Raw genomic sequence first — 14,141 nt, 5'->3', positions numbered from 1 at the left:
CAGATTCTATACGTAACATGCCCACGGGCCTATTGTTTAGGGCTCTCTTAGTCGGCCTTCCGGAGTTCAACAACGCGCCCCGTAGGGCAATTCCCGGGTGGGAGGCCCCTACTATTCTATGGCTAGTTGATGGGTGGGGGGTTATGTTCTGCGCACCTCGCACATAAAGGTAACAGTATCTCTCTCTGCGAGCCAGCCACTATAGATAGTAGGGCCTCTTTTTTCCACCTCGTTTAGTGCCGTGTTGTTGGTAATAGGCTATAATAAAAATATGTTCACTAAATAAAATGTGGGTATCCCTGCCTATCGATGTTTCCCTCCCCTGCCCAATATGCAATGATTCCTGCCCATTATGTGTCTTCCGGCTCCTACTACTATGTATGTTTCCCTTCTTATCCTGCCATGTGTATTGCTCCTGCTATGCTCTTGCTATGTGTCTTGTGCCATCATGTGTTTTCTCCCTGCCGTATGTAGTAGTTTCCCCCCAGTCCCCTGCCAATGTTGTACTTCCTGCCCATCGATGTGCTTCTTTCTGTTCCTGCCGTGTATCCTCTTGATGTTGTAGAGCTGTGGCGATAGAGGTGCTTTACTCTAGTGGGTTGCTGGTTTTTGTGTGCTTTGCATCGTTGATTGTTGTATTTGTATTCCTTTCCTTCCTTGATTTCAATGACTCCTTTTGTCTGCTCTCACTCGACGAATTGGACAACAGGCTTTGGGCTATACTGCCTTATCGAACCAATGCCCTGTAGGGATGGCCTTCTCGAGTTGATGCCTACGGGCACTCCCACCTGACTGAGGTTGATGCTATAAACCTGGGGGTAGGGGGGCAGAGGCACGTAGGGGCCTGCAGGGTGGGAGGCCCCTACTATTCTAAGGGCGGCCCCTGCCAAATAGGCGGCGGCCTAAGGGTGGGTGGGAAACTATAGGAAAGGGAATGGCTAGTTGGAAAGGGTGGGAGGAAGATAAAGCAGTAGGTGGGAGGAATAGTGCCGTCGGGAGTAACCGGGAATTGCCTTACTCTAGCAGGCCCATATAATTTGAGGGGCCCTTCAAATAGTAGGGGGGGTGGGTGGGAGGAAGAAGCGCCAGGGGCGTTGATTACGGTTCTAGTGGCTTATTTTCCAGCATCAGTCGCTCCTGAGACAAAATGAAGGGGATCTCTAGATCAGATACATCCGGCCACCAGTGGGAAAAAATGAAGGGGAGTATCGACCCTCTTGTGCCTGAGAACTGCCCCTACCGGCTATTAACTGGCATCGGCCGGCTCAACTGTCGTATTCTCAGGCCTGGTCAGAGCAATAGAATAAGCACTACCTATTACTTTGCTCCCCCTCCTTCTTCTCCGAATTGCCCCCCCAATATATCCGCCCCCCCACCAACTAGATCCTCAACATGGGAGGGAGAATAATGGCTGGCATTTTGTTACCATTTGAAATGTCCAAAACAGCATTGATGCTTAACCCACAGTTTACGAATTCGACATAGATGTTAAGTTCCCGGCATTATGATTTCTCTATCCTAGTTAAGCCCCCGCTTCTGAATGAGACTATGATGGTCTGGTCCCAGATTCTGAATTGGGCCATGATGTCCCGCCCCAGCTTTCGCCCTACGGGGACTCTCCTGGACATTACTATTGAAGAAAAGGAGGATAGAACCGCCCCCTTTCCTATGCGTGAGGCTTTCTGAACGGGAAGGGAAGGGCGCAGCTCTGTGAGAAGGTGCCTCCCAATCCTCAAAGAATGCTTCTGTTCCCCTACAATATCCGTATCTGGGCTGGGGAGATAGATTACCACCGGAGCGAGGGGGGAAGTCGTGAACTCTCCCTATATACAACCTGGTCTGTCGCGCCGTCGCCCCTCTCGGGCGAATCTCTCTATTCTCAAAGCTGGACCTACGCACTCGTAAGTACCTATCCATCCACGGCGCACTCCATGGTTGTGGGTGGTGGCTGCTCCGGACCCATTAATCCGTGCCCTCCAGCTTCAGCATATCGAGAAGCGTGACGAAGCGGCCCTACTAACTAACTAATAGATGTGATCTTTATTCTTTTCCCGGTCCAGCTGGGGGGATCATGAGAAGGTTCCTCTCTATTGATCAAGCTTCGGACCACCCAGCTCCACGAGCGCCCTACCCGGCCATAAGCATGCATACTTTGAAGGGGGATCGACCCGGCATTATTCTGGGTTTATCAAGCAAAAAAAACCCCTTCCCCCTACCGGGCTAGCAGGCTAATTAATTAACAATAACTGTCCCCTTTTCATGGCACTTAAGGTGTCCTTACCTTACCTTAGTGCCAGTGGGGGTGGGGGTGGCTGCGCCGCCGGAACGAGCTATTTGAAAGGGCGGCGGCTTATAGCAGCGACTTACTCGACGTTCCCTTCGAGCTGTACAAGGGCAAGGGATTACCGCAAGGCTCACTAACCCCGGTCCATCGGGATACCTATTCTTCCCTGTCGGTTCAAAACCCGGCCTCTCCATCTAGAATCCGCCAGTAGGTACCTACTGGAATGGTTTGGTATGGTAGTCCCTTCACGTGCTGGGCCTCGGGGCGCACTCTTCGAGATGCGGATAGTGAGCAGGTGGAGCTGCCCCGCACATCCGTGTGGTTCGTTTTCGTATTATGAGCTCCATCCCCACAACCTTCATCCTCCCCCCCCCGGGTGGGCTAGCTATCCCTTCTCCGTCCAGTCCGCTGGCCCGCCGCCCTTTAGATCCGTAGATCGCGGACGGGACGGTATCTACCCGTGGTCATTCCCCCCCTTGTCCCCCCGTCATTAGTCTTCCCCTCCCCGGACTGTAGCCCTAATCAATCCCCGAGTCTTCTGCTTCTATCTCATCCCCCTTCTCGCTAGTTAGTCAGCTGCTCCTCTTACATCCCCTTTTTGAATAGAGAGAGCAACCCGATTCACTGCCTTCCTCTACGCCTAATCATTCCGAATGTCTATCCATTCTGGCAACAAACACGGGCACCAAATCCCAGCATCAGACCTTGTCATTTAAAGCATCGCTCTCCTATCCCCTCCCCTCCCTATCGGTTTAGATAAGCACTCAACCGATCATATTACATATAGAATATCGGTCGAGTGTCCACCTATTGTTTCTGGACGGCATCCCCTTTCAAATGTTTTCAATTAAAGGTCGAGTGTCAAAATTAGGCGGCCATCCCCGGTCGAGACTCTCTCCTCCGGACCCTATCCCAATCTTTTTGAGGTCGAGCTCTCTCTCTCTCTCCCAGGTGCCTCGGCCATAGTGATATTCCGTAGATAACCTCAGATGTCGTATTATATACGGAATATCAAGATGCATCCATGTTACGTATAATAGATGAATAGAGATATAATAGAGTGTAAATGCGCCCGGGGCGGGTGATTGAGAAAGCGGCAAGATTCGACGTCAATCGAGTGGCGTTGAAAAGGCCGGGCCGCGCTCTCGCTCTCCTCTCCCCGGCTATTTGAAAGGCTAAAGGCCTTTAAAGGGTGGGAGCTTTTTGAGAGGGCTTTTCAATCTAGCTATAGCCACAAGGAAAATGCCTTAATCCGATCTATAGAGTGAAGAAGGGGTTCCTTTGGAGAGCTCCCATAGCCGGTGGCCGGCATGCGGGTTCAAGAAGATCTAAAGCTTCCTTCCCTCCTAAAGTTTCCGCAGCGCTGTAGAGTTCAAAGATGGTGACGACGTCTTATACTATAAAGGTCGGTCCCTATGCCCGGAGCGGACCAAGAGACGAACTCTAGAGTTGTTCAACATGATGCGCTTCAAAAAGCGGGGTGGGAACGGCTGGAGGAGCAATCGTCCCATCCTCCAATGAACAGTAATTGATGGGTCCAATCAGTAATTCCTCTTACCGACGGAAGCCGCCGGGATAGACATGCTCTTTCATCGTCCCTAGCAGAGGCATTGGAGATACTGGCAGGGAAGACATTGGAGGAGATATTGAGCATTATGTGGGAGAGGGAGATACCGGACATGCGGAGGGAGATACCGGACATGTGGAAGAGGGAGATGGAGATACCGGACATGTGGGAGGGGGAGCTGCCGGACATCATGTGGAAAGAGATACTGGAATGTGGGAGGAGGAGATACCGGACATCATCATGCGGGAGAGGGAGAGATGGGAGGAGATACCGGACATCATCATCACGTGGAAGAAAGGGAATGCAGGTGGCAGATAGAGAATGTGTGGTTGACCGGCTAACCCCGGGCGGGGCCCCATTACAACTCCTCCATGACTACCGCCCTTTAGACTCGAGTGCCCTATATTACTCGGGACCACCGCCTGTAAGCTTGAGTCCGAGAGGGTCTCACCTCAACCGGTTCAACAGCGGGATCCACTGGATGACCAACTGGTTCAACAACAGTATTCCTACCCTGCTGGGGAAGCAGGGTGGGAATAATAGATGACATGGCGAGATTAGATGACATGGCGAGATCCCATCCATGCCTTTCCCGCTACAGGTGGAGGGGGAGGGAGAGGAACGAACGCTCGACCGGGGGATGGGAGAGGACGGGGAGTCGGATACGAAGAGAAAGGCATATGGTCCGGGCATGGGATCAAAAGGGGGAATAGTTTAGGGTGAGAAAGGGTAGCTGTGACGGCAACAGATCTGTCTCCTGTTCCTCCAGCCATGACGGCTCGAGATGTCCCGAAGCTTCCATTTCTTTCCGGGGAAACAGATCTCCTATCCCCTCATCGGCTGCTCATTCCCCTGATGACCACATGGTGGACCTGGATCCGTGGTAGGACATCATCTCCGGTATCCATCGACAGATGATGAGAGGGGGGCGGCAGGAAAGCTGGATCGAAAAGCATGTGCAGATCTTATCTCCATGCAGGAGTCTAGGTGCAGGAGAGAATGCATCAGCAGGTAGTTCCGGTCTACGTGCAAGAGGGAATGATGCATCAGCGTTCCATCATCATCTTCTACGGTTCGTCGGGCAGACCATCACCATCTTCTATTGCCACCATCTTATATGTCCACCATCTTCCACTATTATGGTTCTGGTGCAGTGATAGACTCAACGTTTGAGGGGGAGGGAGACGCGGGCCACTCGACCAACTTTTATCCCTCAACCCACCCTTCGGGACAATCGACTAGCGGGAGAGGAGGAGGTTTACCTGCTCGACCAGCGGGAGAGGAGCGACAAGCCGGAGGGTTCGGAGCAGAAGCCACTCGACAAGACAAGCCACTCGACCAACTTTTATCCCTCAACCCACCCTTCGGAGCTTGGTCCCTACCTCTTCGGTAATCGGAGTTTGGTAATCAGAGCGATCTCGGTAATCGGAGTGATCGAGTCCAGTGATGGGGAGATCCGTGCGGGAAGATGGGTGATCGGAGTGGTTGGGCGTGCCAACAGGGAAGATCGGTAATCGGAGTGGTAGGGCGGGAGGGACAGGGGTGCATAGGCAGTAGTCGATTGAATTGAAGCAGCTGCACCCATCACGTTTATCGGACCCCATGGCAGTAGTCGTCAATTTAATCTCACCCAACGCCGCCGCGTGCCGGGTTTATCGGAGTATTGACAGCTAGGAAGGAGGGGGGATTATTCCCGGATCCGGCAAACTATGGAACGGGGGTTCGAACAAGCGCCCGTAGGGACGGTTCGGATCAAACAGCATCCGACGACTTGGGCCTTTGAACTATAATAAGACGGGTCGTGGCTTGATCCATCATAAACAGCTCCCGTCTTCGTTGACCGAACTGAGTATATACGGCACTTCAGCCCCCCCTGCATTTATTATGTGGTTATTAATCTTTAAGCATGTCAATTTGATTGAATTCTAAATGCCCTACTATTCTAATAAGCGGCGATTCGAAGCTATCATAATGAGGACTATAGTTGGAATCGGTTCTGTAAAGCAACGGCATTTAGCGGCGGCGAATAGCTCCGATTCCTTTATATAAATAGGTTGGGATTCCCTTGATATCGGGCCTTACTGAAAAAAGAATAATAGGGGAACCTTTCTCCTCTGTTATTACAGGTTCTACTAGATTCCGCCCTACTCTTATTATGGTTCAAACGCACATCACATGCTGACAAGGTTTATATAGACGGATTAAGAAGGGGTACGAAGATTGGTTGCCCTACCCCTACCCCTACAATTGGCAATTGGCAATTGGTAGCAAACTCAATAATAATAGCCGGGCTTTTCTATAGAATTCGGGGGCGGGCGAAACACCATTTCTTACTAGTGATTGCTTACTACGGTTCCTATTGAAGCATTTCGAGCCAACAATAATCGCCCTACTATTATTATTTGCGCCTGAAAGGGAAATACTCAATTTAGCATATACGTGGGAGCAAATAAAAGAAGCTGCCCCGAAAGGCTTTCCCATCGTTAGTAAGCCTTACTATTCAATCTATCCCGAAGGGGAATCATCGAAATAGTTATTATATAGTGCCGGGTCGCCCTACTATTATTATTATTATTTGGCGGTTGAAACATCTGAAATTAGAGACAGCGGGCCCAATAGCGAGAGCAACCACCTTAGGAAGCTTGCAATCAATAGTTGGACCATTACCTCTTTCTATCAATCGTATCTATGGGGCCCGGCGAGTGTAGGCGGCATCGGATCAACGTGTTATTCCTTAGCGTCCCACTAATAGAGCGAGCAACCGGAAATGATAGGCAGTTCTTATTACTATTTAAGGGAATCATAACCTCTACAAAATCCCATCGCCCTCTTTGTTATTATTTGCTGGTGAGCCCAGAAGAAACGGAGATGCAAGTAAGCGAAGGTAGGCCCAGGCATTAGAATCTCAGTTTCGTTACTCCAATCCTCCCTCTAAACCAACTTAGTATATCAGTAAGCATTTTCAACCAATAGCTAGCCCTACTATTATGAATTGTAAATAAGCTAAAAGATAGAGGGGCATTGACCTTTCTGAACGGGTGGGGGATAGAGGCCCGCCCAGTGAAATGCTTTTCCCCGTGCCGGCCTTCTCTCCTTCAGTAGTTAAGTAGAGCCGGACTCGAGTATTATTTATGCTTAGTTGGCAAGGAGGTTTAGTTCCAGCTATCTCGCCTTAAATAATAAGAATAATAATAGCGCTTTCTATTATGGGGCGAGAGTCAATCCAGGATCTGAGGTTATGCCATCTAGCATGCGCTTTTATATAGAATAATTGGTTGGGCAAGAACGATTTGTAAATCATAGGTTGGGGTGTGGGTTATTATATTACACTTGAAAACCCCCTTGTTCATTTAGAATAGTGTTTGCCCGGCTTTTTATCGACGGGAGTGTAATATAATATGAGGCGAGATGGAGGAATTGTATTATCTCATTCTCTCGTGTTCACCCAAACTCCTACCCAGCCCCCCAACCGCCAAACAAAATACAGATCTTCTCTTCCCAGCAGATTATGATTCGATTCTATAAATCGTATTAACTAGGGTTTGTCGCTGCGCCGCATGATCCCATACGTAATATGGTAAGAAGAATAAACGTAATATGAATTGAGTTCTTTGATGCCGGCCGCCCACCACCTTGCGGTTGGCCAGGAGATCGAGCGCCCCTACTATTCTATGGGCCGTGGTGGGTCAACACAAGCTGGGGATTATGGCTGCATTTTGCCTCGAAAGTTGAAACGCCGCCGCCCCCTACTATTTTAAGGCTTTCCCTGTCTTCATGAAGAAACTTTAAGAAAGGTCTTAATAGCTTTAATCCTTGAAAGGGATCGAGACCCAGCACTAGTAGCAGCCCTACGGGGAACCAGTTGACTAAACAGTCGATTATGCAGATGTTTACCGAGTGAAAGGAGCACCCCTATCAGTTGACCAAGTGAAAGATCGAGACCCAGCAGGACTAGAGACAGTTAGAGATCGAGATGAATAGCTCATAGCATATCCATACGCAGGTCCAGATACAGATGATCCAACTACGGATTGATACCTAGACCCATATCCAGATCATACAGCGAGACCCGGGTTTTGACCCATCACTATTAGTAGCAAGCACCCCCGAGTGGGATGATGACATGTTCCCCGTCCATAGGTAGGTCCATGGGTAGATAAAGCCGCCGCTATTCCACGCCATCCTTAGAAAACGCACCCTAGGTCTTGGTAGCATACCCGTGATAGGCGTACCCATACGTTGAGATTCTTCCCCGTCCCCGAGGGGCTTTCCTGGCCCGTGGTTAGTAGCCCTTCCCTTCGCTTAGTTTCATATTCATATGACCTTCGTGATCGTTATGCAGTCCTTAGTGATCGTGCTCCAGTTTATGCTGTTCGGGATCGAGACCCATAGCCTACAGTAGCAGGAGATCCGGTTGGCTCAGTAGTTGACAGTATATTCAGTAGTTCCAGCTCCTTATGATGCTCGTAGTCCAGTTCCGGCCAGGTAAAGATCCAGTAATAGGTGCATCAGTAGAGTATGTTGACCCAGTCGATGAAGCACTAGTTTAAGCCATTGATACGGAACCACCTCCTATAGTAGAGTCAGTAGCTTGCCTAGTTTCTCCAGACCCATGAGTAGTACCAAGTGCAGTAGATCCAGGTGCAGGAGCAGATGGAGCATACCTAGGAGAAGTTACAGGTACAGATGAAACAGTTGATAGAGCACTAGGAACAGATCCATATGCGCATGTTTAAGATCGATACCCAGGCACACCAGCCGGAGGAGAAAGACATAGAGCCATCTTCTCGTCGGACACTAGTTAACGATTCAGATGTTCGTGGTCGAGATAGGGGTTCTGACCCTCATGCGCGAGATCGGGATAGGGAGCGAGATTAAGAGACTGACCTGCTCTACTTAAGGTAAGAGTTCACCTGCCTGCAGAGACAGAAGCAAAGGTAGGAGTAGCAGAGGCTGGGGTAGTGCCATACCTAGTCCCATATCCATATCAGGATCAAGACCCAGCATCATCAGTAGCACCAATACCAATAGTTGAATCAGAGCTACCAGCACCAGTACTAGTTGCTTCAGTCAATTAAGCTGTTGATACCGGAGTACGAATAAGCACCTAATCATGTGTTTTTTGCTACTTTTGGACGATTGGTCGAAGAAGGAACGTAGAGAGAGCGTAGTGATCGAATCACCGCATAAATTGATCACCAAAAATGATGATTTTGACTTACTCTAGCAGGCGTACATTAATGCCGGGGTGGAGATCAAATTGACACTTATATCCGACACGCTCGAGCAGATCCAGCATTTTGGTAGCAGCATAAGTAGATGTTGCAGTCGATTCAGTAGTTCCTGAGTTTGATTCTGTCGATTATGAGTTTGAGTCAGTTAGTTATGCAGTAGATTCTATTGAAGCAGCATCAGTAGATCCAGTTGTTTATGCGGTTGGTCCAGCCACCACATGGTACGAACGAACCACTGCATGGGGGACACGAACCACCACCTGGTGAACCATCGCATGGGGAACGACCACCTTATGGTGAACAGTAGCCCCCCTATGGTGAACAGCAGCCACCTTATGGTTAACCGACTAGAGGAGAACCACGTGGAGAACCACCTAGCGATGGATAGCCGCCTAGTGATGGGGAACTACATAATAGATAGAGAACTTCCTAACGGCGAACTACTACATGAAGGAGAACTAGAGTTGCCACCACATATGGGAAACTACCACCTAGCCCCTACTATTATAAGGCACTAGCACCGGGCTTGGCCCCGGAGATCCCTCTCGGTTTCTTTAGGCTCCACTTAGACCTTCCTTTCACGCATTGAATATCCAGTTCTAGGACCACCTAAAGCAGAGACAGAGGCAAAGGCAATAGAGGCGGTAGAGACTGCAGCTAAGGCAGCTTCCGGACCAGGTGACCAACTATACCAACTACAATTGTGGCAGAGTCAGTAGCTTACCTTGTTGAACCACCTGAAGCACCTATAGCAGCAGAAGATTAAGTCGTTGATTAAGTCTATTCTGCCGCCTATAGATAAGTAGGGGGCAGTCGTTGCCTAAAGAAACTACAGGGCGTGATCGATATGAAGAAGATATACCCAGGAGAATTAGTGACTCGGAGAACAACCACCACATAGGGAACTTACTAGGGAGCCACCACATGGAGAACACCGCAACAACTATTCCCCCCCCCTACAATTCTATGGGCCCTGCTAGATTAATAAAGAGGGCTGCTCTCGCCCTACCCCCAGCCGGGGGCTGGGGGGCGCCCCTACTATTTGAAGGGCCCCGGCTGGGGCGTACATTAATGGCAGAGGGATAGTAGATTGCGGGAGGGTAGATTAATTGGGGGTGGGTGGGTGGCCCCCCCGGGAGGTAGATTAGTTGGATAAGTCCTCCGTGTGTGGGGTTGGGTGGGGGGCATGGGCCCACCCCCGGGAATTTGAGTAGGGCAGAAGCGCCCTCTCAGGAATCAGATCTCCCGTTTCTCGATGGAATAGATGGGTGAGCAGCGGGCGAACATCTTTTATTATCTGCCCATTCCCTCTATCTCTGATGATCCGGATTCGAAAGCAAGGTTGAAACGGCAGACCTCTTGATTGCAGATAAGACCTACTGATTGCAAAGGGGCCCTACTATATATTAACTTTCAAATTGATCGTGTCATTCATTCTGACAAGTGTGCAACGTCCATCATGGTCCATCCATGTTGATCTAGACTCCTTCTCCGTCACCACGAATGGGATCGATAGGGTCAGACCCCGGGGGCACGTGAGGTCATTTATGCAAAAAAACAGGTCGACTATCTAATCCATAGTCCGCCCCCCCCCCCACCCCCCTTCCCCCTTATATAGTAGGGGCTATAGATAGGCCTCCTCCCCCTCCAACCCATTATAGAGAGGGGGGAGAGGGGCGGGGCCCTACTAGAGAATAGAAGGGCTCTCCCCCCTACTAGACTCTATAAAGGGGGAGGGGGGGGGCCCCCTTTATAGAGTTGAGTTTCCCTACTCTATAATGGCGGGGGGGCCGGGGTGAGAAAGGGGGAGGGGGAGGGTCTCGACCGCCCGCTCCCGCCCCCGCCTCTAATCCCTCCCCCTCGCCGGGCCCCGGGCCCGTTGGGTTGGGTCTTGATTGGAGGGAGAGCCTTAGTGCCAGTGGGGGCCCTCGCCCTATCTATAGTAGGGTGTTCCAATCAATAGGTCGGGTGGATAGGGGCGCATAAATGACCCGCCCTCTCTTTGGCCTTTGCCAGATCTGCTGGATACTACGAGCCCTCCGTCCCAGATTGATTCCCTCTCCGGTCGAGTCTCTCATGAGTCTAGTCGGTCGAGCAAGAAAGGTAGGGCCCGCCCCCCTCCTATATTATTGTGCAGGTCGAGCCCTAGCCCTAACGTTGACTGAGGGAAGTCCGTCCGCTATTGAAAGAAAGGTGGGGCCCTTGAACAACCACCTCACCTGGTTCACCGGTACTATCAGAAACTCTCATCTTATGCAAGATCTCGGACCAGTGCCCTACTATTCTTAACGGTGTCCGAGCGGAGACCCCAGTCGTGCTTCCTTCCGGCATGCATCCATTTTCATCCAGTACTCCTCTCCCTCCAAGCTATTCGGGGCGGGAGAGCCCCAGCCCTACTCTATAATGGGGGAAGGGCCTCGCCCTAGAAATGACCTATCCAAACTATGGGGGGCTATGGCTTCGCAAAAATAACTACTATCGAGTGGTGAACATAGTTCACCCCTCTCCCCCACCCCCACCCCCCCCGCCTTCCCCTACCATTCCCCCCCACCCCTGCAGGGCTACCCGGCACTACAGGTTCAACAGGGCTATAGCTAGGATAGGTGGATAGGGCTAAGGGAGAGCCCCAGCCCGAGGGCCCCTCCCTCTAAGTTATTACGTCGGGACTGAGTTATTACTTCGGGAGACTCTAAGTTATGACGTCGGGAGAGGGGCGGGAGAGTACCGCCATCTACCCTCCTTCCTCTCTTTTTTTTCACCCAGTAGGGCGAGTGGTTCCCCTACGGGCGCCCCCCCCCACCCCCCTGTCATTATAGAGTAGGGGAACTCTAGTGGGGGCCCCCCCCCTTTATATAGTATAGTAGGGGCTAGATAGGGGCCCTCGTGCTCTGCCATAGGAACTCGGAGTCCATATCATGGTGAGGAGGATTTCTTAGCCTTGACTGGAGGATTTCTTGCTATTGATTGCTCGAGGAACTGACGGGACGAAAAATCCCGGCAGCATTCACGAGTCACTCGTTCAACTGTCCTTCGGAGAGCCCGGGCCGATCGGACCTCTCTGCAACGGGCTATGTCAGTCACCCATTGTTTATGAGGTAGGTTGCACCCCCGTATTCGCGAGCACCTGCAATCCGCAGGCAGATGTCGTGATCACATTCAGACCATTTTGTTCTTCGGCCATTTCTTCGGTAGTTCAACGGTCGCCCCTCCAACGATAAGAGGTAGAAAGATCGTAACTTCTCTTCCATTTGGATCGGAGAATTTATGGAGGAAATTGGGTTTTACATTTCCGAGAACCGCACGATTATACAGCCAAAGGGAATACGCTGCGCCTAGAATCATCCCAAGCGCAGCTAATGTGGCTACTAAGCTATTTATTTGGAAAGCTCCTACGAAGATGGGAAATTCCCCGACAGAGCTGCTAGTACCAGGTGAACTCATATTGGCTAAAGTGGAAGACAAGGAAATGGTAGGGGGATTCGGCATGGTGCTTACTGAACCTCCATAATATTTAGCGGGTCGAGTCTTATGCCGGTCATACGGAACACCGACACATGGAGAAGGAGCTGGAGGAACCGGTCCATGGCTCAACATCGGTAGAATGCTACCTCCAATTCCCTGTATGTTCGATGGAGTGAGATATTCCCCACTGATCGGACGGAGTGCGCCCCAATTACCTACCCCCCGAACCGTACGAGATAGTTACCACCTATCACACGGCTTTCTAGCTTTAGCTTCTTTACTTCCTAGTAGATTAGATAGTGAGACGACTGAGATCAGTCATCGTCGTCTCGTCGCCGGCCCCCTACCGCCGCAACAAAACCGTGGGGCTAGAGCTCTTGAAGGAGAGAGCGTTCGATTCGAACGCCCTGAGTTGAAATGTTCCGAAAAAAACGACGAGTCAAAAAAAACAATATCTCCGGGGCCCCACCCGTCCCGGGTGGGAGGAATAGAAAGTCGGGGGGGAGGGCCCCTACAATTCTATGGTAGCGTTCCCGGCCCCCTACAATTCTATGGCGGCCCCTTAGCTTCTTCCTCCTTATTCTAGCCCCCTACTATTCGTAAAGGGCCCCCTACAATTCTATGGGGGGTTATTAATTGACCCCTACTATTTGAAAGGGCTTGTCAAGGGTATGGCAATAGGCCCTCGACATTCTATGGAGTGCGGGGCCCATAGAATTGTAGGGCGAGCCCCCTACAATAATATACCTCCCCGGGGGGGCGAAGGGCCCCCGCCCCCCCCCCCATCATAGTTGTTATTGTAGGGTTATTCTAGCAGGCGTACATTAATTGACTGGGGCGCATTAATTGACCCAGTCAATTAATGTACGCCTGCTAGCCCTTTACGAATAGTAGGGGCCCGGGCGATAAACCTGCACTAGATAGTTGCTATAATCGAGCTAGAATAACCATTTGCCGCTAAGTGGCAACTAGAAGCCCGGAACCTCTACCCCGATTCTATACGTAACATGCAAACTTTGGCGGAGGGGGAGGGCGAATAGGCCGGGGCTCCCCCTACCCCGAATAGCCCCACCCGCCCCCTACCCCTGCAGCAGGGTGGGCATGTGTAGTATAGAATCTTAACCCCCTACAATAATCTACCTCCCAGGGGGGCGGCAAGGGGGCATGTTACGTATAGAATCTGGCCCTACCCCCGCCCGGAAGAGAAAGGCTTAGGCAAATTGACAACGCAGCTTACTTACTACCTTTCATCTAGGCTACCGGTATTCACCCGAGAACTCATCACACGGTTCATATCTATCCCACGATTGAGCGAGACTCACTGACCAGTGGGTATGACAACCCAGCACCAGTTTACATGATTAACGAGAGGAGGTAGCCACTCGTCTGCTGTGGTTAGGAATCTCGGGGACCACAAACGGAAGCCCGCTCCACATCGTTCGGCAGACAATGCTGGTGGGTGTCGACCGCGTTTCGACAACTACTCGTCGATTCCTGAACGCAGCACAAACCGCAAACACATCCGCCTACGGCTTGCCATCGCCGTCATCGGCCACGAAAGCCATTCCACTATGAACACGTGTTGCCGGATGGA

At 51.0% G+C, this 14,141-nt stretch overlaps 1 protein-coding gene across 1 annotated transcript; it reads right to left on the bottom strand.

Annotated features, from left to right (window-relative positions):
• Positions 1 to 11,629: 11,629 nt before the first annotated feature.
• Positions 11,630 to 12,484, bottom strand: LOC131873464 (NADH-ubiquinone oxidoreductase chain 4; the record flags this gene model as incomplete). Its single annotated transcript, XM_059216344.1, is given in 1 exon segment — positions 11,630 to 12,484. A coding segment is annotated over 1 exon segment (243 nt), but the record flags the coding sequence as incomplete, so codon positions are not given.
• Between the last annotated feature and the right edge of the window lie 1,657 nt (positions 12,485 to 14,141).

This window comes from Cryptomeria japonica, unplaced genomic scaffold (genome assembly GCF_030272615.1).
Source record: "Cryptomeria japonica unplaced genomic scaffold, Sugi_1.0 HiC_scaffold_1807, whole genome shotgun sequence".
Lineage (NCBI taxonomy): Eukaryota > Viridiplantae > Streptophyta > Pinopsida > Cupressales > Cupressaceae > Cryptomeria > Cryptomeria japonica.
This window is presented reverse-complemented; position numbering and strand designations above follow the sequence as displayed.